Genomic DNA, 21,457 nt, shown 5'->3' with positions numbered 1-21,457 from the left:
TAAATAATGAAGAATTGCTATTTAAATCAAATCGCCACCCAAAAAATCATAACAGACTTGAATCAGGAGGATAGCATATTTTCCCAGCCCTACTCTCTGTGCTCCACAGGGCATAGGTCTATGTACTCCATGATTTTTACAGTGTGTTTAGGCTAATAAATGAGATGTATTGATGGGTTATAATTAGGAAAGACAAGACAGCAGGTCGTTACCATGGAGCCATTTAGAGCACATCTCAAAAAACAGCAGGTTCTTATATCCACTTCCCTCCTCACTCATGGTTACACTTTGTAGTTAACCAAACAAAGGATTTTGTGTTAACTACACTCAAGGTTACTGCCATGAGTTGTCTAAACACAGTTCTTTCCAGCTCCAACAACTTCAAATTAATGATCTACTTAACTTTGAAACCTCAAGGCAATTAGTTTCCCAAGTTTTTTTTTAAGTAAAATCAACATCTGACATTTTCCAGTGTACCAAACTGCTGCACTGTTACCTCTAACTAATGTTTTCCATGAGCTGAAACATCCTCTGTCTGTCTGATGTGATTTTGTGTTAATGTCTTTGTACGTCTGTAACCACATTTCTTCCATTCACACAGATATGATTGAAACCAAAGCAGAGGCTGTAAAAAGTTTTACTTGAAATCATCTTTCATCGACTGCAGAGCAGATCCCTCCTTCAGAAAGACTTCATTCGATTCCCTTTGGCAACGTACACAAATGGCTGACAGTTAATTTTGGCTGGTGCGGTGTAGTTCAGACAGATTGCCTCCCTCTATTTCCGTGTAATAAATCTACTCAGCACAATGCATAATCTAACATAAGTGGCATTTGTGGTGGCTGACAACAGACCTTTACAATCTGCTCAGTAATTTCCCTCCACAAATGCCACCTTCAGACAGTCTTATTTACAAAACTCCACATTATAGGTCGTCCATCAAATGCCAATGAGCGGGATTGGCAGCGTTTCTTCGCGGGGAGTTCATCACTTTGTTTTATGGAGTCTTTTGGGGTTTCAGGGGAAGTTGGTCATTTGGATGTTGTCGCCTTGGAGGCCTGGGTTGTAATAGGCTGAGCCTCCAAAGTTTAAGTCCAAGGGTTCGTTGTTGTCGAGTCTGTGGACTGGAGGAAAGGAAAAGGATGTTAGACAGAGCAGGGGTCTGAGACATTTACTTTCATATGAGCCGTTTTACCTCAGCTCAGCTGGATTAAAGTCATTCTGGAGCCACAAAATCTACTTTATCTTCACAAATAAAAAACATTAAGTGAATAAAACTCTATACATAATTAAAATCCAGTGATTAATTATCTAAAAGACAAGTTGTTCAATTTTATAAAACTGTACGCCTGATGTGCTCGGTTTTTATTTATTTTTAATCAAATTGCAAAAAAAATAAAATGAAATTCTAAAGTTTCAGAAAGTTTTCCATTTTTTTTTTTTTTACATTTCCAAATTTAACCAAAATCACATATACATTGAAGTTTTGAAAAACTTGCAAAATTTGAAATACTGAATCTAAGATAATTTGCAGAACAAATTGAAATTTCAATTTTTTTATTCTAAATTAGATAAGATTAAAAAAATTCAAAAAAAATTGCAAAAAAGAAAAGAAAAAAACATTGTTTTCAATCAAAATAAAATGTTAAATTAAAAAAAAAATCTTTGAAATTTCAAAAATTTGCAAGAATTTCAAAAAAAATTGCAGCAATTTCAATATAATTTAATTTTCAAAAATGTGCAAGAATTTAAAAAAATTGCAACAATTTAAAAATAATTGAAATTTAAAGAATTTGCAAGAATAAAAAAAATACAATTTTGCAACAAATTCAAAAAGTAATTCAAATTTTAAAAAAATCTGAAAAGAAAATGATTTTAAAAAAAAACTGCAGGTTGCAGATAATTTCAGCAGCCTCATGATAAAAATATAAAATAAACAAATAAATGATAAATAATATTATCAGAGAAAAATAATTATTTCATTGTCATTGTACCAAAAGGAGCAAAAAAAAAAGCAGCTCTTGCAGACATTGCAAAAAAAGCAGAAGTTACAAAATATCAAAATATAAAATGATTACATAAATAAGAAGATGCCACAATAATAATGCAATAGAAAAAAAAAACATATATATAATTAAGTTAGAATAGAAAATTGGATTGAAAAATTGTGAATTTAAATAAAAAACAACAGGAATATCACGTTAAAAGAAGCCTGGAATGTATGTTGATGGTTAACACATGAAGAAATAATGCAGGTTAAGTTTGTCATAGACTGTAAGAGATGTAACTGAGGGCTGAAAAACACTCAGAGGGGCTTTGTTTGGTAAATTAACTAAGAGGAACAAAGGCAAGACAGACCAAAAATGAGAAAAAAAATATCAGCTGATCAAATTTATCAGCACAGAAAGCAAAATTTAATAAGGGTGGCTTAGATGTCTATAAAGATAAGAACAAACCTGTAACAGCTGCTTGAAACTGTACAGATGGTTATCTTAAAAATGAAATAGCAAAGCGCTCAGCTCTGAAGACGAAACCACTTAAATCCTTCCATATGTTGTTTAGTCTCATCTAAAAGTCAGACCAAAGCAGAAATCCTCCTTTATTTCAACAATTAATGGATATTTACACCAATACTCAGCCAAACAAACCCACAACACGGTAAATCCACCCTGACAGTCCACCTTCCTGCAGCACTCTCTGTTTTTTACATGAAGACTTCCCCAAATCAATCACACAAAGCTCTTTTCTTGTCCGAGCCATCATCAATCCTCCAGAGTGTTTGTCCTCATCAGCTGCGAGTACAACAGAGTCAGGCTTCTTCCCATTACGTGGAGCTGTTTGCAGGCCTTCTGGGAAATGCAGGAAATCACTACACCTAACAGAGCTGGCAGTAAACAAGGCAGATTGAAAGTAAGAGGAGACACCGAGGAAGTTAACAACACTTAACTTCACAATGACAACTGCAGCACAAGGCTGGGGTCAGGAGAGCCACGGGAGGGAAACACACTCGGTGCTGGACTACGTGTTCAACAAGGTGTATGAGGCGGCTCGAACGGACTAAAACAGGTAACCACTGGTCAACTGTGAGGGGGTTTAGGAGAAGACCCTTTGTCCTTTCCTGGTAAAGTGTATTTAAGAGTTTTTTTATCACCCAGTGAAGCTCTAAGGTCAGAGGATGTGGGATCTTTTGCTGATTACTGGATCAAAGTTAGTTTTTATGTCCAAACTAAAAAATCCAGTGTGTGAAATCTGGAACATAGAGGTGCTTTTCAACCACAGTAATTCCTCCAGGAACTGGGGACGTTAACCGATCTTCTTCTGATTTATGGAGTATCCACCGTGTTTTTATTCACCCTGTCTGCTTTAACGCCACAGAAAGCATTCTTTTGGAACCAGCGCTGTAAACCTTACCTGTGATCAGAATAAATGCTGAACTGAAAAATCTTCAAAGCTATTTTTGGCTTTTTGAAACAACTTTGTCACCTGCGTTTGTTTCATTAAAAGTATCAACAAGCCCATCTGCAGTGCAATGAAGCATGATCTCCAGACACCCAGCCGTGGGAAATGCACAGGCTAAATATCCTCTAAGCTAACAGGCTAATTGCAGTGCTGTAGAGTCATTTCTGCTGAATAGCCTTCATTGTGATCTGAAGCTTGGTTTATGCTTGACTAAGGTTCAAGGTTATAATAGTTAACTAAAACTAAACTAAAAACGAAAACTAAAATTTAAAACACATTGCAGTTAACTCAAACTAATAGAAACTAGAAAAGAAAACGAACACGATACGTAAACTAAAACTGTATCTTGTGTTCACAAAACTAACTGAAATTAACTAAAATGATAGAGAAAATTCCCTTAGTTATAGTTTTTGACAATATTAATCGCCTTTAGGATTTAAATTAATCCGACACATTTTCCCAACCAATTTTACGACAGTTTTCGGCAGTTGTCAGCGCCGTACGGCACCATTATAGCGACGTACTGTGACGTGCTTGTTTACTGCACTGACTGTCTGTGCGCTGTGCTGCGATGAACGTAGGGAAGAAATGAATCAGAGCATCTGTTATAGTTTAATCGTTACAGAGTCCAAGTTTTTATTTATTGAAGCTCATATTATATTGTGTTTTTTTTTTTTATAATTTATGATAATATTATTTTTATGTAATTTATGTCAACATTATTTTGTATTATTCATGCTTATATTTTTTATATTAAGTTTATATTATTTTCTTGTGTTTAAGGCAGCAGCCAACAGTTCAGTACCAGCATTGACTGAGCAGTGAGCTCTATGTTGGACTTGAAAATAAACAGTATGACAAAATATTTACTCTGACCTTTTTGAATCCTAAGGTATGAAAAAACTAAAACTGAACTAAAACTAAGCCTTGTTGCAAAAATCAAAACTAAATAAAAACTAGAATGCCCGCTCTAAAACGAACTAAAACTAAACTGTAATGGGGAAAAAAATGTCAAAACTAACTAAAACTAAACTATAATGACAAATCCAAAACTATTATAACCTTGCTAGGGATGGGTACTGAATTAGGTACTTTCATAGGTACTGACTGAATTCTGTCATTTCCGGGTACCAATTCACATAAAATCAAATGGTACCATGTTTAGGTACCTAAATGCATCCTTGTGACTGGGAGGGAGTGAAAGAGTAGGAGATTTTCCATGCTGGGCATAAACACAGCATTGTAAGGTTATGGTGAAGAATAAACACGTTAAATTGAAAAAAAAAAAAAAAAAAGATTTTTTGATAGAGTACAGATACTGACTGCCAGGTATCAGGAATCCTTATCGTATCGTTTCAAATGTAAAAGGTACCCATCCCTATGCTTGAGGCTTCTGCATGGTCTGCGTGCAAACAAGTTTTGTAATTTTAGCAGCCTCACCCCTTCACACTGTTCTTTCAAGAAAATTTCCGCTTCACACACCTTTGAAAACGTCTAACTTTGACAAACCAGAGCTTCTTGTGTCTGAAGTACAAATAAAACAGCATGGGAGGATGGGAAGCAAATAAGGTAATTTTAGAGGTACCAAACGAATTCTGTCAAAAGTACCGGGTATCGATTCATGTACATTTCAAAGGTACCATGTTTAGGTACCTAAACGCATCCTTGTGACTGTGAGGGAGGGGAAGAGTAGGAGATTTTCTGTGCTGGACATGAACACATATGATATATATGATAAATTTTAACATACGTAATTTTAAACATATTAGAGCATCTTTGACTGATAAAGCAGCACTTACATTTCTCCACTCAATGATACTCTCTCATATTGAGTACTGTATTACCAGTTGGTCCTACACTGGCCTCTCTGTCATTAAACCCATTGAATCATGTTACAAAACGGCACTGAAAATTTTAGACAAGAAACCCTTTTCTTACCATCATTGTCAAATACTTGATAAATATAATTTACTAAATTTTTCAAATTTTAAATTATTTAAATCATCCTGCTTAATTTATAAAGTTTTACACCATTTGGCCCCTCCTGCAATGAATGAGTTCATCAAGCAGAAATCTGTCTGTGGTCCTACACGAGTGACCCGGGCCACGGCCAGAGGAGACTGTGAACTTCCACTGAGACGAACAGCATTCTCCCAAAACCTGTCCTGTCAGTTCAGGGTGCAAAGATCTGGAACAGTCTTCCCCTATCAGTGAGGGACTGCCCAAGTCTGCAATTATTCAAGAAACACCTAAAACTGTGGCTGAGAGAAACGCAGTCATGTGAGCATGTGTGACTTTTAAGTTGCTCATGTTGGTGCAATATAAACTGGTGCAATAATACTCAGTGCAGTGGGCTCTGTGGGATGTGAGGTTGTGCAACATGGATGTTTCTGTTTCTTTTTATACTTGTCTACTGTTCTGTCTACTTGTCTTCTGTATTTAGTTTGCAGTGTCTTGTTTGTGTTGTTACCATCCACCTGCCAGGGGGTCTGCAGATGGAAATTAGCCGAAGGCTATAATCTGGCATATTTACATTTGTAAAAAAATGTTCATTAATATGTGCTGTGCCCTCTTTAATAACCAATAAATAAATAAATAAATATATAAAAGGATAAATATGTTACATTGAAAAAAAGTTGAGTATTATCATTCTAAAACAAATATTTTTTTGCCACATAAACACAAAAAAGTACTTTAAATTGGTACTGTTGAGTACCAGTACCGATTGCCAGGTACCGGGCATCGGTACCTATCATTTTAAATGTGAGTGGCACCAATGGGACCCCGGTGAGAAATTGCAGCCAAACTCAGCAGAGAAGAGGAATTTGTGAAAAGACATTGTTGTTTAACAGTGTGGAAGACAAGCATTTGTGATATACCGCCCCCTGCAGTTTGGGAACGGATGCCACGTGGAGTGTCTTAAGTATAAAAGCCAAACACATTCCCTCATGCTGATTCTGCACGTCACATTTCCGTGCACTGTGTTCGGAAAGCATAGCAAAGCTGCCCTCTACTGGTTTGGCAATGTATTGCAATTACTGTTTTTTTTTTTTTTATGGATAATCCCTCCAGGTCTTTGGCCTGTGGTGGAAATGCAGACAAACATTTGGCCACAGGAACCATGTGTTACCAAGAAGTCAACGTTTGTGGACCCTGTGGTTGAAAAAGCACCTGAAGTCAGACGGTTTTCAAAGAGCCAGTCTGTGTGAGCAGATCTGTGCTGTCTTCCTGCAGGATCATTTCCATTTCATTTCACAAAGTCCTGACATACTGTTTGTGTGCAGCTGTGCAGCTCTTTCCTGCACCGTCTGTTTTCACCACGCTGAGTTTGCAGTTCAGAGCCAAACCAAGCGCTCCACAAGAAGTCTGCCACCATTTTTTTTAAATGCATGACTGCAAACCCCAAGACTTAACTCTTTCACCGTGGCCTCGACTCTGGTAAGGGTTTTTCCACCACTGTTTCAGAATGTGGGGCGTGTAATGGGTGTAACCGGACTCATCCAAAGAGCAGTCGACCACCTGAGCTGGAAAAAACCTGAGAGTAATCTGAGCCTGACCTTTACAGAGAGTTTTGACCTGAGGGAGTGGGAGGAAAAAAAATGCTCTGAGAGCAAATTACAAAGTGTCAGAGTCCATGATCCTATTTTGCATGGTGGGCTCACTTTATTACAGCAGCATGGATCTGTGAGCCCAGAGAGACAGGAAGACACGGACGGAGAGCTACGCCATTTGTTTTTCATTTCTGATGAAGACAGGAAGTTCTTGTTGCTCCGGAGCAGGAGTTTGTGATGCAACTGATAATTTTTTTTATTGTTTGAATTTTAAGTGAGATTCTTCTTCTTTGTAAGTTGCTCTTTTGTGTTTCATTTCCTGCGTCTCATATGTCATGTGGTGAGTCAGTGGCTTCATCATCATCATCATCAGCTGTTACATGGAAGCTCCTGACCCTGAAACACTGATTTGTGAACAGAAACCTCAGTCCAAGTTGTAAAGTTTTTCAGTCTGGTTGGACAGAGCGCTGTTAACGTTTAATAATCCGACCAATGAAGAATTTATCCTTTTTTCTTTTTGTCTTGCTCAATCTTTTCCTGCATGTTCGCTCCGTGTGGTGATGAAATACATAAAAGAGCTTCCACAATGAGCAGTAAAACAGAACTGGTCTGTGTCTGACATCCTTTAGTCAGAGGTTCACAGACTGTTGAAGCCTCTTTGGTCAAACAGCTTCAAATGAAGTGTTGTCCAAAGATGGATCGTTAAAATAAGTTATCAAAAATACTTCTTACATCCATACATCTGTATGACAAGTTAATTAATATATTATCAAATCAGCCTCAGTGTAAACCAATCAAACATCAGAATACTAAGTAACCAACCCATGTATTATAAATGAACTGATCTATAATCCTTTTGTACATAATTTATCTTTCACATGTATCAGCAAAATGCACTATCTTTGATTTTAAAGCAGAAACTTAAAGAGCCCTAATAAGGCCGTTGTAGCACTTTATGTGAAAACACACTTTCTAATTCTGATCTCAGTCAAATAAAATTACTGTTGATGTGTAACAGCTGCTAGTTGTGTGCAACATCAATAATGTGCATTAAAAAAAAAAAACTTTAGCACAGTTTGAAATTAGTAAAAAAGTGCAAAGCTGCAGTTCCTTGAATGCCCACTAGAGGCTGTTTGGAAAGTCAAAAAATTCCATTAGTTTCTGCAGTAAAGTCCAATTTTCACTGTTATGTAAACAGATTAAAGGCCCATGCTATGAAAACTAATTTACAAAATGAAGCTTATTTAACCGCCTAATGCATAAAAAATGATGTATCAAGATTTTTTCCAAAAGTTTTTTTTTTTTTTTCATAGGACATGAAAAATATAAATATATTTTTTTTGTAATTTTCAATTGTTGTAATTTTTTATTATCATTTTATCATTTCATTTTATTTTATTTTTTTTACTGTTTCTTAATTTTAGTTAGTTTTTTTGTTTTTTTTAATTTATAGACATGGTCTCTCTATTGAACGACATGCGCCTGACTCTTCACCATAAAACAGTTTGAGCTCTGCAATGTAATAATGAATTCAAAAGGGTTTCTTTTTTTTCTTTGTTTTTTGGAACTCCTTGACTATTTTTTCTTTTCATGTTTTGCAAACCAATGTAGGAATTTTTCAGGCATTTTAAGCATGCATAATTTATAGTAAACATGTTATTTTAACTCTGATGAACATGTGAAACTTTTGAAAAAAGAAAAAAAAAAAAAGAATACTTGGAAAAAAAAAATTCATGCTCTAAAAAAAAAATAACATTTAAGGAAAAAATCTTCACACAGGCTAATTTACAGTACCACTACAGAAACTGTTGCATTTAGGAGAAGATGCTTTTTAAATAGCTTTGGCCACTGTGCGCTGCACATTGCAAGAAAAAAATTGTTGTCATGGTATCCTTTTAAGGGGATGGTTTGATGGACAGGTACGTGTGCTGTACCTGTTTCCTTCAATGCTTAAAGGGATGGTTGACATGAACCTGTATGGCATCCTCATCTATAGTTTTGTACATCAGCGCTGTCTTACCCCTGTCAGCGTCCTGTGACCCGAGATCTGGTGCGGTTTTGGTCCAGACGAAAGTAGTCCGGCAACATGGCTGGGGTCACGAAAATAAAGCGTTTTTCCACTCAAAACAAATTGTGTTCAAAAGAGTGATAAATTTGCATCACAACGACTATCCAGTTCTTATAATACATCCATGGTTGTGACATGATCACGGCTCGTACCTGCTGAGCGTCGCTTAAGTCTGGACAGAAAGTAGGTCTACTAATACACATGTAAAGGTCCTTTAAGAGATTAAAAGTTTAAAAGCATTAAACTTAAAAAAAAAAAAAAGAAAAAAACGAGTGATATTACAGTTGTATGTGAGAAGATGACAGAGGGTTGATGATGGCTCCAGCTGTGGCTCCAGGAGCGACAGGACTGTGATCGTCTCTCTCTCTCTCCACCCGTTCTAACTCCATCTGATGAATTTCAGCATCAGTATATTCGGGTTCATAAAGATATCCCCTTGGCTCTGTGCTAAATGTAACGTCATCTTCATCAGGGTCGTCATCAGACATGTTATCGTTAACTTTTTTAAGTTGTGATGACGGTGCCAACGCGCGCCGGGCAGCTGGATGCACCACGCAGCGCAGTGATACGCAGCAGAAAGTAGTGCCAATTGATAACGGAGTCTGACTTTTTTCCAGTTTGCAGTTTTGTGATGCAAATTTATCACTCTTTTGAACACAATTTGTTTTGAGAGGAAAAATGCTTTATTTTCGTGACCCCAGCCATGTTGCTGGACTACTTTCGTCTGGACCAAAACCGAACCAGATCTCGGGTCACAGGACGCTGACAGGGGTAAGACAGCGCTGATGTACATAACTACAGATGAGGATGCCATACAGGTTCATGTCAAAAAATCTATCTCTTTAAAGCCTGTTGCCTTTGCCCCACCTCCAAGCTGAGTAGACATTCCAAACATGGCATTCGACAACATATCTCTTTGAAATATCTCTTTGGAAACTAGTGGGTGACATCACTCAGACGAGGTCTTTGACTCTGCTTTCAGCGTTATGACCAGATATTAAAGTCTAACCCCACAAACTGAAATATCCGATCATTCAGAGACAAAAAAAGACAAAATCTTCTCATCTGCCCTAAAGAAAAAGTTTCAACACACTTTAGAGCTGAATGTATAAAAAGAAACTTACCTGGATTAGAGGGAAACTCCTCCACCAGCTTCCTGTGGGAGAAATCTCTCTTGTGTTTGTTTTTCAGGATGACGTACGCCACCAGTCCCACACACATCACAGCCACGGCCGTCCCAAGTATGGCTCCCCACGCCGAGTGTCTGCGAGTAGTCGCGTCTGATGCCAAACCTTCATTAGAGAATCAGAGGTTGAGGAGGAGAGAGACGGTGATAAATAATTTGTCAACAGCCAAATTATTCATATCAGCTGCTGTCTTTGAGGGTTAATTGTCAGATAATTACGTCTGAAATGCTCTTTGGAAAACGTGTTTCCACTGGCAGCGCTCTGCATCAACACATCCCAATTAGTCAGCGCTACACATTTGTTTAATTGACACCGCAGTGATTAACGCGATTAACATCCAAAAATCATGATCCTTTTAGAGCGTGTGGGCTGAAACATGAGCGACTCTTTCAATCAGCCCACCTTTACCTGAGCGCCCTGACCGCGTGAACCACATAACTGAGCCGGTTTATCCAGACGTTAAAACAAAGCACAGAGGCAATCATTTTGCACCGCCAGGTGTGAAGATGATGATGCAGATGCCGCGTCTGTAACGATCAAAATAAAAGTGGCAGAAGCTTCTCGTTAATGACGCTGACCTTTCTGTTTCCTGTGATTCAACAAAGTTTGTTTAAGTGAACTTTTTATTATCCGTGTATCAGCGCTGAGAAGTGGAGACGGACTGTGATAGAGACCGTTTTCAGAATCCTCTGACAGAAAAACTGCATCTGTATTTTATCAGGACTCTCATATAAATAATTCAGCAGCTCGTTTTATCTACAAATGGCTCAATTTACCCACTTGCTCGGATCAATTTACCCAATAACCTGAGGCAACTTCAACAAGAAGACCTTTTTCATGCTCTGTGCATCAGTTTGTGTTTTCTGAAGCTGCAGCTTCTCACTAACAAGGTTTGATGAATAAGAGGGAAGACTTATTGTTTTTGATGTGTCTGAATTGTTTTTGTGGTTTAGCAGAGATGACGTGTTTCCCAGCTGAATGTTGGCGCAAATAATCTCTGTTCACTGTACAAAGAAAGCTTATTTCAATAGCGTTTATTTCTCTAATGGATGGTTTCTGTGTTGGTTTGGTGGTTGATTGCTTTGGTCTGATGGAGCTCAACAGTTCTTTGATGGATTGTCTTGAAGTTTTCTGGAGAATGAGCCGTACAGACTGTCATTTCCTACAACTTTCTTGCAGAAACAGACAATTAGCTTTTCAAAACCGCCTACTCAGTATGTAGTATGTAGTGGGTAGTGAGCGAGAATTTGCTAAATCTGCAGTTTCCCCAAAATCCCTGAATGTCCTACTGATTCAGGAAAATGTCTCAGTATGCAACGGACCAGTCTACCTGGCATACTGTTACCCACAATGCACGGAGCTAACGTTGTTAGTCAATGCGGGTTGCAGGTTTTGGTGAATTTCCGCCATCTACTAGAATGACTCGGCATTACAACTACAATACAACAACACTAACGCTAGACAGTCTGTGATATAGAAGTGAAGTGATGATAAAGAAACATCAGTAAATCTTGTCACTTCTTGTTATAAAAGAGGTGTTTACTTTTACAAATTCATTAAAGCCCATATAAAAGACCAATTACCCCTTTTTAAACCATACATGAATTATATGGAAGTGTTTTTTTCATCAGCTGTAAAAATAAGATTTATTTTCAGTCAATGTTATAACTTTTGGTGTAAGATTAGAAATCAAATATGATGTTTCTGCTGAGATATGATTAACAAAATAACTAAAATATCGAGATCTACTTCCTGAATGTCCCTTTGGGATAAATAAAGTATTTTTCATTTCATTCATTTCATTTCATTACTTATAGTTTGTTTCTTACATTTTTAATAGAGGTAATAAAAAAAATAAAAAACATCATCTGCAGCTCCATTTTCCAAAACTGAAAACCAGAGAAGTATATTACAAAACAGACCCAACAGAACCGTCATACTTCATACTACATGCAAAAGCAGTAGTTAGTATTAGAGGTAGACCGATATATCGGCCAGCCGATATATCGGGCCGATATTTGGACATTTGTCTCTATCGGCCATCGGCCGCATTTTCTTTTAAAAAGCCGAGTTTTGATCCGTTGTATAAAATGACGCAATTTTTGATCAGGCACAAAAAAGATGAGCACCTCAAACTTGTGGAACCACTTGGATACATTACATACTTTTGTTCAAATTATATTAATAAGTTTAAATTTCTTTTTTGACCTTTTAAGAAGAGTGTGAATGTTTACTACTGCCTGTTACATTGTGTGTTTACTCAGACAAAATATGTCATTGTTTTGAAAGCTGAATAAATGTTCAGAGGACTGGACACGACTTGTTGTAATAGATTTCTTAAAGTTGCTCAGAAATTGCTGCGTTTCACAAAAATGTGATAAATATATATTTATTCAACAATCGGCCTGAATATCAAATTGGAAAAATCGGCTATGCATATCAGCATCGGCTGCCCAAATTTGGAAAGCATCGGTATCGGCATCGGCCCCCAAAAAACCCATATCGGTCGACCTCTAGTTAGTGTACAGTGCATACTACATCCTACATTCACACAAAGTGTGTAGTAGGCGGTTTCTGCACTGAAAGCCTTATGGGCAAGTCAGGCGGTATTTTTGTCTTGTAGTATCTTTAGTTGAGTCCGTTTTAGACTCGACAGGTGACTGTGGCTCATGTTGGGCCTCATTCGCAAACAGTGCGCACGCACAAATTTGTGTGTATAGATGTTTGACGCACAAATCTTTGATTCATCAATAATTTCTTACTTGAAGTTGTTCTTAATCTTCAAACAAAATTAGAACCTCCTCGGACCATACGTACGCACAAATGATGACCAACCAAGGGGCAACATCCAGTTAGTAAAAATTAGGGATAGACCCATTATCGGCGGGGCGATTTATCAGGGCTGATATTTGGCATTTTGAGGCATATGTCCGACGTCCGATAAGAGCCAACCCACAGTGCAGTTATTGCAGTTACATTGAAATTTTGTAAAAGTTTATTTACTGTAGAAAACTTTAGCAGTTTATTTTTTTAAGTTTTCATTTTAACTTTATAAAACATGCTGCTGAGCCTGGGAGCTGATTAATAAACTCATGCTTAAAGGGATTTGAATGCAGTTAAGTGTTGGAGTTTGTATTGTTCAAAATTTTGACACCAATATTTGCACTTTGACTGCAAATCTGTATCGGTCTATCTCTAGTAAAAACGAAACCTATGCTGAAGTGCTAAAAGTCGCTGTTCATCGAGAATCTGCCTGAGTCTGGCTGCAGAAAGACCGAAGTCATATACACAACGAGAAACAAAAACAGACTATTAGGGCATTAAAAAACACATTTACAACCTGGTTCAAAAAATGGCTTGGGTCTAAAATGCTGATTTCACTATTGGCACACACTGTACAGAAGGTGAATTTTTTTCTAACTCTGCGGTTTAGAAGTTATTAGGATTGTTTGATTGTCCAATCAGAGACACAGCGTAGGTCACGTGACTGGCGGGCGCCCTGTAGCTGTTAGAAAGGAAGCTCAAAGTTGGCGTCGTATCCAATGTGGCTGCGTCCGCGTCCATTGGCTTTAATTTCACGGTTTCAGGAACAGACGGGTGATGTTGCGGTTGCTTTGCCCATGTTTTGTAGTCTATGTGACCAATTTTCAGAAAATTTAAACACATATATGACTAATTGAAACTATTTCAGTAAAAGAAAAAAGACTTCAATAGAATTTAAAAGTAAAAGCTGTGAATTGACATAATGAATGAAAAACTCATGAAACTGACGCATATCCACCCTTATTATACAAATAATATTGGATATTTTACAATTCAAAATATCACTATGTTCATTTTAAAATGTCACAGTTTTGACGTTAATTAAACAGTTAGGAATGGTAAATTCAGCGTCTCTGATGGAGGTCATTTATAAATGTAAACTTAATGAAGACATAAAGTAACTGCCTCTCATCGAGTGTAAATGTGTCACTGTGATTTTTTTCTACCACCCCTATTAAATGAGGTAGGTTTTGTCATTTGATACCTTGACTGCAGCTCATGTTCAGCCTCTTTTTACTCATAATGAGACATAAACACTAGGTTAGAGTTAGGTTTTGCAGTTTGGATTATACCTCCAGAGAACAGTTATATATAGTGAAGCTATACGTTGCTGGCATTAGTATTATCATATGGTATAAATACATGAGCCACCAAGGTCTGGATCGATACGTTACACAACAGCCGCTCTGACTTTGTCTCGTCTCTGAGGTCGAGCAGCTGGAGGCTGTAGATATTTTTTTTTTTTTATGAACTAATGTTGGAAAAGCAGCCTCATATTTATAGACTCCGTATTTATCAGCGCTCCTGTGTTCTTGTACAGTCGGTGTGTACACGCTGAGCCTGTCGTGGTTTCTGCCGAGTGCAGTTTTTCTTTCTGTGTTGCCTGCAGTTTCACAACTGTGGTCCTTCTGTTTATTGTCATCATCTGTTAGCGTTATGTCCCGCTGTCACATCTGTCCGTGTGATGTGAGTTTTATTTTAATCCAAACCTCTCGCCAGCTCTCTGCAGGACGCCGTCAGCTTTTTGCCAACGTGTTGGAAGTGAGTTAGCAAGAAGAGTCTTTTATGTTTCCCCTTTTATACAGAACAGATAGATAGATAGATAGATAGATAGATAGATAGATAGATAGATAGATAGATAGATAGATAGATTTTCTGCCCTTTTCAGTGCTCTGCCTTTAATCTGATGATCCACGGCCCAGCGGACTCTCACGCCCTGCTCTCAGGCAGTCGAGTCTCTCTGACCTCAGTCCCTGACCGCCTCTTTCAGGGGTTTTATCCACTAATACAGGGTTTCATTGTCCTGCTGGGAGGGCGGTGGTAATGGACCCCTTTGCTCACAGCGGCTCCATCGATATCACCTGAAACCCAATCCAACCTTTTCCTTTGAAAGAAGGCCTGTTTGTCCTCTGCCGGTGGGAAAACAGACGCAGGCAAATGTGGGTCAGGGAAAAGGGCGGACAAAAAGCAACGAGTAAAACAAGAAAGGGGGATATATGCTGAGGGGCTACGGGTGTCGTGTTACAGTTAAAGCAGGTCTCTGAAGGCGTTCCCGTTCAGAAATACGTGTCAAGAGTGAACAGACCATTAGGGAAGTAAATCCAGAGATCTACATCTTTTGATTTTCTTTTTCTTGCTTGTAACGCAGCTGTTGAGAGATAAAACTGAGGTCTCTTTTGTTGACATGTTGGTCAATAAACAATGTGAGGATCCTGGAGGATCGATCACCTGTAAGGTGTCGGTTTTAGGACATCCTCAGGTGTCAGACCTCAGATGAAAAAGCATCAGGTCCACCATGTGTCAGACTTCAGACTGAACTGCCTAAAACCTGAAAGCCTCAGACCAGTCGGTGATGGATAAAAATCAAACATATCAGGAAGAGACAAATAAATTTAAGGCACAAATTTGTATGTAAAAACAAACAAAAAAAAAAACAATTAAATGCTAAAAGTGGTCAAACTAAAGCAAGTTATGATTGTCTATTTAATTCACACATTAACTTTTATTGCCTTCAACAAATACACAGAACATAGATGTTGCCTGGCAACAAGATTATACGGTGGCATATTACATACACTTGACAAAAAAAATCTCCAGTTTTTACAACACAACTATCTCATAAAAACTTCAATGTTTTAATTTTTTAATTTCCTGTTTTTATGGGACTATCTTGTAAAAACAGGATTCCCCATGTTTTAGTTTTCAGTTAAGGCCCATTTATACTCAATGTCACGTACGGATACGGATACAGATACGAATACGGATAAAGCCTTCTGTCCTTGCTCTGTGTTCATTTCATCCGTATTTCTGCACGTTTCCATGACGCTTACAGATACGGACCAAACGGAGCAGTACTACTGGATACCTTGGGGGCAGTTTTGCTGTTACTACCTGATACGTAGCTTTAGTGAGAAATGAATAAGAAATAACAATGATGGAACCATAGAGTGTGTAAATACTGGACGTAGTCTCCCCAATGTCACCCATCTGTTCTTGAAACGGAAAATGAAGGGCGCCTGTGGTCACATGACTTGAGCTGTGCCTCTGATTTGGCAAGCTTGCCATCTTACTATCCTCTGGATGGCCGAGATCAAAAAATATTCACCCCCCCCCCCCCCCCCCCCCCCCCCCCCGATAGTAAAATTAGCGACTCAGACAGGAGACGTTTTTTGAACCAGGCTGTTAAATTCTGCTTTGAAAACAGCTTTTTTTAACTTGGGTTTTAGCACTTCCGCATTGTCTTATATTTTTAGACTGGAGCTTGCTGATTGAGTGGAACTTTGGCGATGTATTTAACAGCCTCACCAACCGCTGCCTTCGTTTTTGTCTTTTATGTTAGAGCCACATTAGCAACACCTCTTCCACAGTCGTTCCTTTTTGAGTGTCATGGTGGATGTATTGGTTAACCGCATTGCCAACGTAAAGGACGCACGGAAGTATGTGAGCAGTGATGGTAACATCATTTGAAATGGATGGAGACATTTTCATACGTTAAGGGAGGAGAAATGTTCCTTTATATGTTCTTTATTGAGATGATGATTCAAGATGTTCAGCAATTCCCTTACTTTTCAGATTCACGTTTTCATGAGATAGTTATGTCGTAAACACAGGGAGATTTTCTCTTTTTTGGGGGGTAAATGCAATACGCTACCGCAAGATGTACACCAAAAAAGCCTTTCTAACTTCTGTTGCTGAAAATTTCAAAATAAAAGTACTCTGTATCACCAAGCATTACAACCAAGGAGCAACATCCGGTTTAGAAAAACGAAGCAGAAGTGCTAAAAGTAGCTGTTCATTGAGAGGCTTGAGTCTGGCTGCAGAAAGACAGACTTTTTACAGCATTAAAAACATATTTAAAAACATTAAAAAACAACTTGAGTCTAAAACACTTATTTCACTATTGGGTGAATTTTTTTTAACTGTGGTGTGGGAATTATTAGGATTGTCTGATTGTCCAATCAGAGACACCGCTCAGCTCACATGACCGACAGACACCCTATAGCTGTTAGAAAAGAAGCTCAAAGCCTGAGTCATATCCAACATGGCTGCGACCACGGATTGGCTTCGTTTCATGGTATCAGGAACAGATGGGTGATGTCACAGACACTACGTCCATGTTTTATACACTCTGTGGTTACAACAAACATTTTGACCCAGCATCCATCAAACCAATCGTCACATGACGGAGGTTTTTCCTGATGCTTTTTCATCTGACATCTGAAATTGTTAAGGTTTATTGAAGACTTCCTTTTGATTTTTTTTCTACTTTTTTAACCTTTAATTTGCCAAAAACTTTAATTGTCTTCACTGATATTTGTCTGACTGACGGGCAAAGACGACCGTCAAGGGTTCGGGTTTCCAGGAGCAGTGATCTGCGAACAAATGTCAGTGTTGTCCTGATATCTGCGCACAAAGAAGTGAAACCATGCTGTTACAAAGACACAGAGCAGCTGTGACACCTGACCCTGCAGCCTTACCTCTGTCTGAGCTGCTCCCCGAGGCTGCGGCTTTGTCCGCATCCTCGCCCTCCTCAGGTGCGTTGGTCCGAGCGACTGTTGCAGTGACAGGAATGAATCCAGTCGTCCAGGAGTTAGACGGTGGCGTTGATAAGAGCATCGTAGGCTTGTGGGTGGCCTCTGGGAGCTTTGTTGGGTTTGGTTTTACTACAACTGTCTTGTTGACGGACTCTGATGTGTTTGTGGTTGTTGATTCCTTGGAAGCAGGAACCGCGGGAGCCAGGATTGTCGTGAAATTTGTGTTACTGGAGGAATCTGGGAGGCTGGGGTCGGTTTTGGGATGGGTTGGAGAAATCGTTGAGTTTTGAAACCCTTCCTCAGCCTCCGTGGCGTTGACGCTGCTCGAGTTATTTTGATCGGTGGCCGTTTTCACAGGAGCATCGGGGGTTGCTGTCACCGGAGTATCAGGGATCGTGGTCACTGGAGCATCAGCAATCTTGGTCACTGGAGCGTCAGCGATCATGGTCACTGGAGCGTCAGCGATCGTGGTCACTGGAGCGTCAGCGATCATGGTCACTGGATCTTTGGAGGTCACTATCACTGGAGCATCGGGGCTGTTTTGCGCCTCAGGTTGCTGAGTCGCAGCCATCAGAGGCAGAGCAGTGGTGGCAGCATCCATAAAACCAGAATCATTTGCATCCTTATCTGTGCGGGCCACATTCTCCTCTTCCTCGGTGAACGTTGCCATGGCGCCCGATGCTATCCCGCTGTAATCATTCCCAGACTCCATCGCAGTCCCCTCACCCTCATACTCCTTCTCCTCTGCAGAAAACGCCGTGTTTTCACCTCCATTGTTAAATTTGCTGAGTTTACGCCACCAGCTGCTGTCAATAGGCCGCCCGGGGGAGTCGGTGGAGTTTTGGAGCGATGCCCGGTGGACGGTCTGGACCAGCAGAAAGAGACCAACGGTGACTTTCAAACACAGGTTCATTTTCAGCTCTGAAAGACGAGAGAGGAGAGAAAACATCAGTTTGGGAGGAAAGGGAAGGGAGTCAGGAAAGTGTCTTTTCAAGCTTTAAATTCATAATTCCAAACAGATTTAACCAAAAAGTCGGTAAAACTTCACCAAATCCCTCCTTCAGAAACTGTTCACAGGAACATCAGAGCAGAAGGCTGTTATCTAAACACCGTGGATGCTGAGCAGCGAGAATAAGAAGATAAGCCTGCACACTTACCAAAAGCTACAAACTACTTTATAAAATCATCTCATTAAAGACCAGCGATCAGATTCACCAGCTTGTTTTGGCGTCGAGGAAGCGTGCAGCCTGATTGTTTCTTTTCTTTCTCAAAGCTGGCTGTTTAAACCAAAAGATGAGATGGACAAAAGTGACGATATTGAAATACCTCTACCTCTGCTTGTGAATTTTATTCGTAAATACTAGTGAGGTTTGAGGAAGTGGGGGGAATGGTATGGGAAGTGTTGACCCCAACCTGGCTTCGTTTAAGTTTAAGGTTCGAGGTAAAGAGGCGGGGCTTTAGCCTCTCTGCAGGAAGCTACAGGAGCGCCACCTGTCAGTCAAGTCAGCCATGCCCTTATATGGGCAAAACATATACATTTTATAACTGCAAAGATAATTAATTGATTTATTGAAAATCTTTATTTTTAAAAATGTTAAAGAAAATAATACGCAACAAATAAAACATCACACAAAATCAGTTGGAAAAATAAAAACTTTGCAATTATGCCAACAATTTAAAATGAAAAACAAAAACAAGTTGTTAAATTACTTATTTAGCTTCTTTTACAGTTCCAAAAAGGAGCATAAGGAAGTAAGACGAATTAATTTACATCCCTTCTCCTTTGGAAACTGATGGAAAAAAATTAAATAAATAAAAATAATATAAATAATATAACAATTTGTTCAAAAAAAAAAAAAGAGAGAAAACAAAAACAATCCCTGTGCAGTGAGTGCTGTGAATGAGCTTTTCAGACAACTTTTTTGCTTTATTGCTTTTTTTGGTTTGACTTTTCTTTTTTGTTTTTTTTGTTTTTGTTTTTCATTATTTTTGGGGGGGTTGCCAACCCTTGTCTTTATTTTGTATTTTTTGGTTCTTTTTTGTTTTGTTTTTTCTTTTTTTTAATTTAATTTTTTTTTTTTTTTTGGTTCTTTTTTGTTTTGTTTTTTTCTTTTTTTTATTTTATTTTTGTATTTTTTGGTTCTTTTTTGGGTTTTTTTAATAGTTTTTTTAATATATTTTTTGGTTCTTTTTTGTTTTTGTTTTTCTTTGTTTTTGTTTTTGTTCTTTTTTTTGTATTTTGGTTGTTTTTTTGTTTTGTTTTGTGTGGTTTTTCTTTTTGTTCTTTTTTGGAGGGCTGTTTTTTGTTTTTAGCTGTTTGAGTATTTTTTGTTTTGTTTTTGTATTTATTTATGTATTATTTGTTTTTTTTATTTATTATTTATTTATTTATTATTTGTTGGTTTTTTTTTAATTTATCAGGCTGTTAACAGCTTTAGATCAAAAATCAGCTTTTTTGACTCAGTCTGTTTGTGGTTTCTGGTGTTTCTGCAGCCAGCCTCTAGTGGACTCTCAGGGAACTGCAGTTTTTATTACTTCTTGAAACTTCATTGGTGTTGTGGTTGTTCATAGTTTTATACAAGAAAAAGTATCATTTTTACAAACAAGTTAACAGCGACTAAAGAGGTGATTTTTTTATTTTTTATTTTTTTGAAGCTGGTGAAGTTTTTGATAGATGTTACATTTTTTCACTTCATATCAGCCTTGCTCTCATTCTTTTGAGTACCTATAGTTTATTTTGAAAAGCACGAGTCGGACACATCCTGCAGAAATATCAAATACACTATTTGTTTAAAGTTGCCACTGCAGACATCGTTGTAGTTATTATTCATTTTAAGTCAGATTAGCATTTTGAATCTATGATGAAATAATAAAACTTAAAGTCATGAAACAAAGAAAAATACTGACTATAATTTTTCAGAGAAAATCAGATAAAGACATTTTTGGTTTTTGATTTCTAAGCTCAGCTGTCATGGATCTATTCAGAGTGTGTGTTTGTTTCCCTCACACTCCTCACCATGGAAACAGTCTGAAAATATAATGATGTGAAATTATATAATTACGAGTCCTTCCCTTGTCAGGCTGAAAAATGATTCAGCGTGGATATAAACGCATCCTCGGCTCAGACGAGAAGTTAAAGTCAGAGAAAAAGAGGGTTTGTGTTTCCTGGCTGCTCCGAGTGCCTGTGGCGTTTGTTTACGGATGGTTCGGGGTAAACACCATCAGGAAGGAGCCACAGGTGCTCGACGTGTGTTTGTCATATCCTTCAGACTCTGCCTGACCACATGTGAAGACTCTGTGAGCAACATGACTTCTCCTTTTGTTTTTTTTCTCTAGAAGCACAAAATCAGCAGCGAGGTCGGCCACACAGAGGATAGAAACTCTTGAGCGAGTTTTCCTCTTCACCTTTGGTTTTAAGGTCACGGCGTTGATCCGGGGACATGTGAGACAGTGAGCTGCCTCAGATCTGTGGCTTTCTGGCAGCGTGAGTTCACACAGGTGCCCTCTCAGCTACGTGTTTTCCCCTCGGCTTCACTCTAACACGCAGACGACTGCGGCGTTCCTCGTGTTCCCTGCAGGGCCCTCTCCCTGCGACTCGCTGTGTTCATCGCTTGC

General features: G+C 38.5%; 1 protein-coding gene across 1 annotated transcript; it reads right to left on the bottom strand.

Moving 5' to 3' along the window:
- Positions 1–545: 545 nt before the first annotated feature.
- LOC141788274 (uncharacterized) lies at positions 546–18,380 on the bottom strand. Its single transcript, XM_074667166.1, has 3 exons — positions 17,786–18,380; positions 10,203–10,370; positions 546–1,124 (listed from the first exon to the last, which is right to left on the bottom strand). Exons 1-3 carry the CDS (start codon positions 18,333–18,335, stop codon positions 1,018–1,020), a joined length of 825 nt encoding a protein of 274 aa, XP_074523267.1. The 5' UTR covers positions 18,336–18,380; the 3' UTR covers positions 546–1,017.
- Positions 18,381–21,457: the final 3,077 nt, after the last annotated feature.

This window comes from Halichoeres trimaculatus, unplaced genomic scaffold (genome assembly GCF_033239565.1).
Source record: "Halichoeres trimaculatus isolate MK-OKI-2021-1 unplaced genomic scaffold, fHalTri1.1 fHalTri1_scaffold_3, whole genome shotgun sequence".
NCBI classification, from domain to species: Eukaryota; Metazoa; Chordata; class Actinopteri; order Labriformes; family Labridae; genus Halichoeres; species Halichoeres trimaculatus.
Note: the sequence above shows the minus strand (reverse complement) of the source record. Positions and strands in the feature narration are given on the sequence as shown.

Coding starts and splice junctions, on each gene's coding strand:
- LOC141788274 (XM_074667166.1), bottom strand. CDS start 18,335: ATGATCGCTGACGCTCCAGTGACCACGATCGCTGACGCTCCAGTGACC. Junction 10,371..17,785: donor GGGGAGCAGCTCAGACAGAG/GTAAGGCTGCAG, acceptor TCTCTAATGAAG/GTTTGGCATCAGACGCGACT. Junction 1,125..10,202: donor GGAGTTTCCCTCTAATCCAG/GTAAGTTTCTTT, acceptor CCTTTCCTCCAG/TCCACAGACTCGACAACAAC.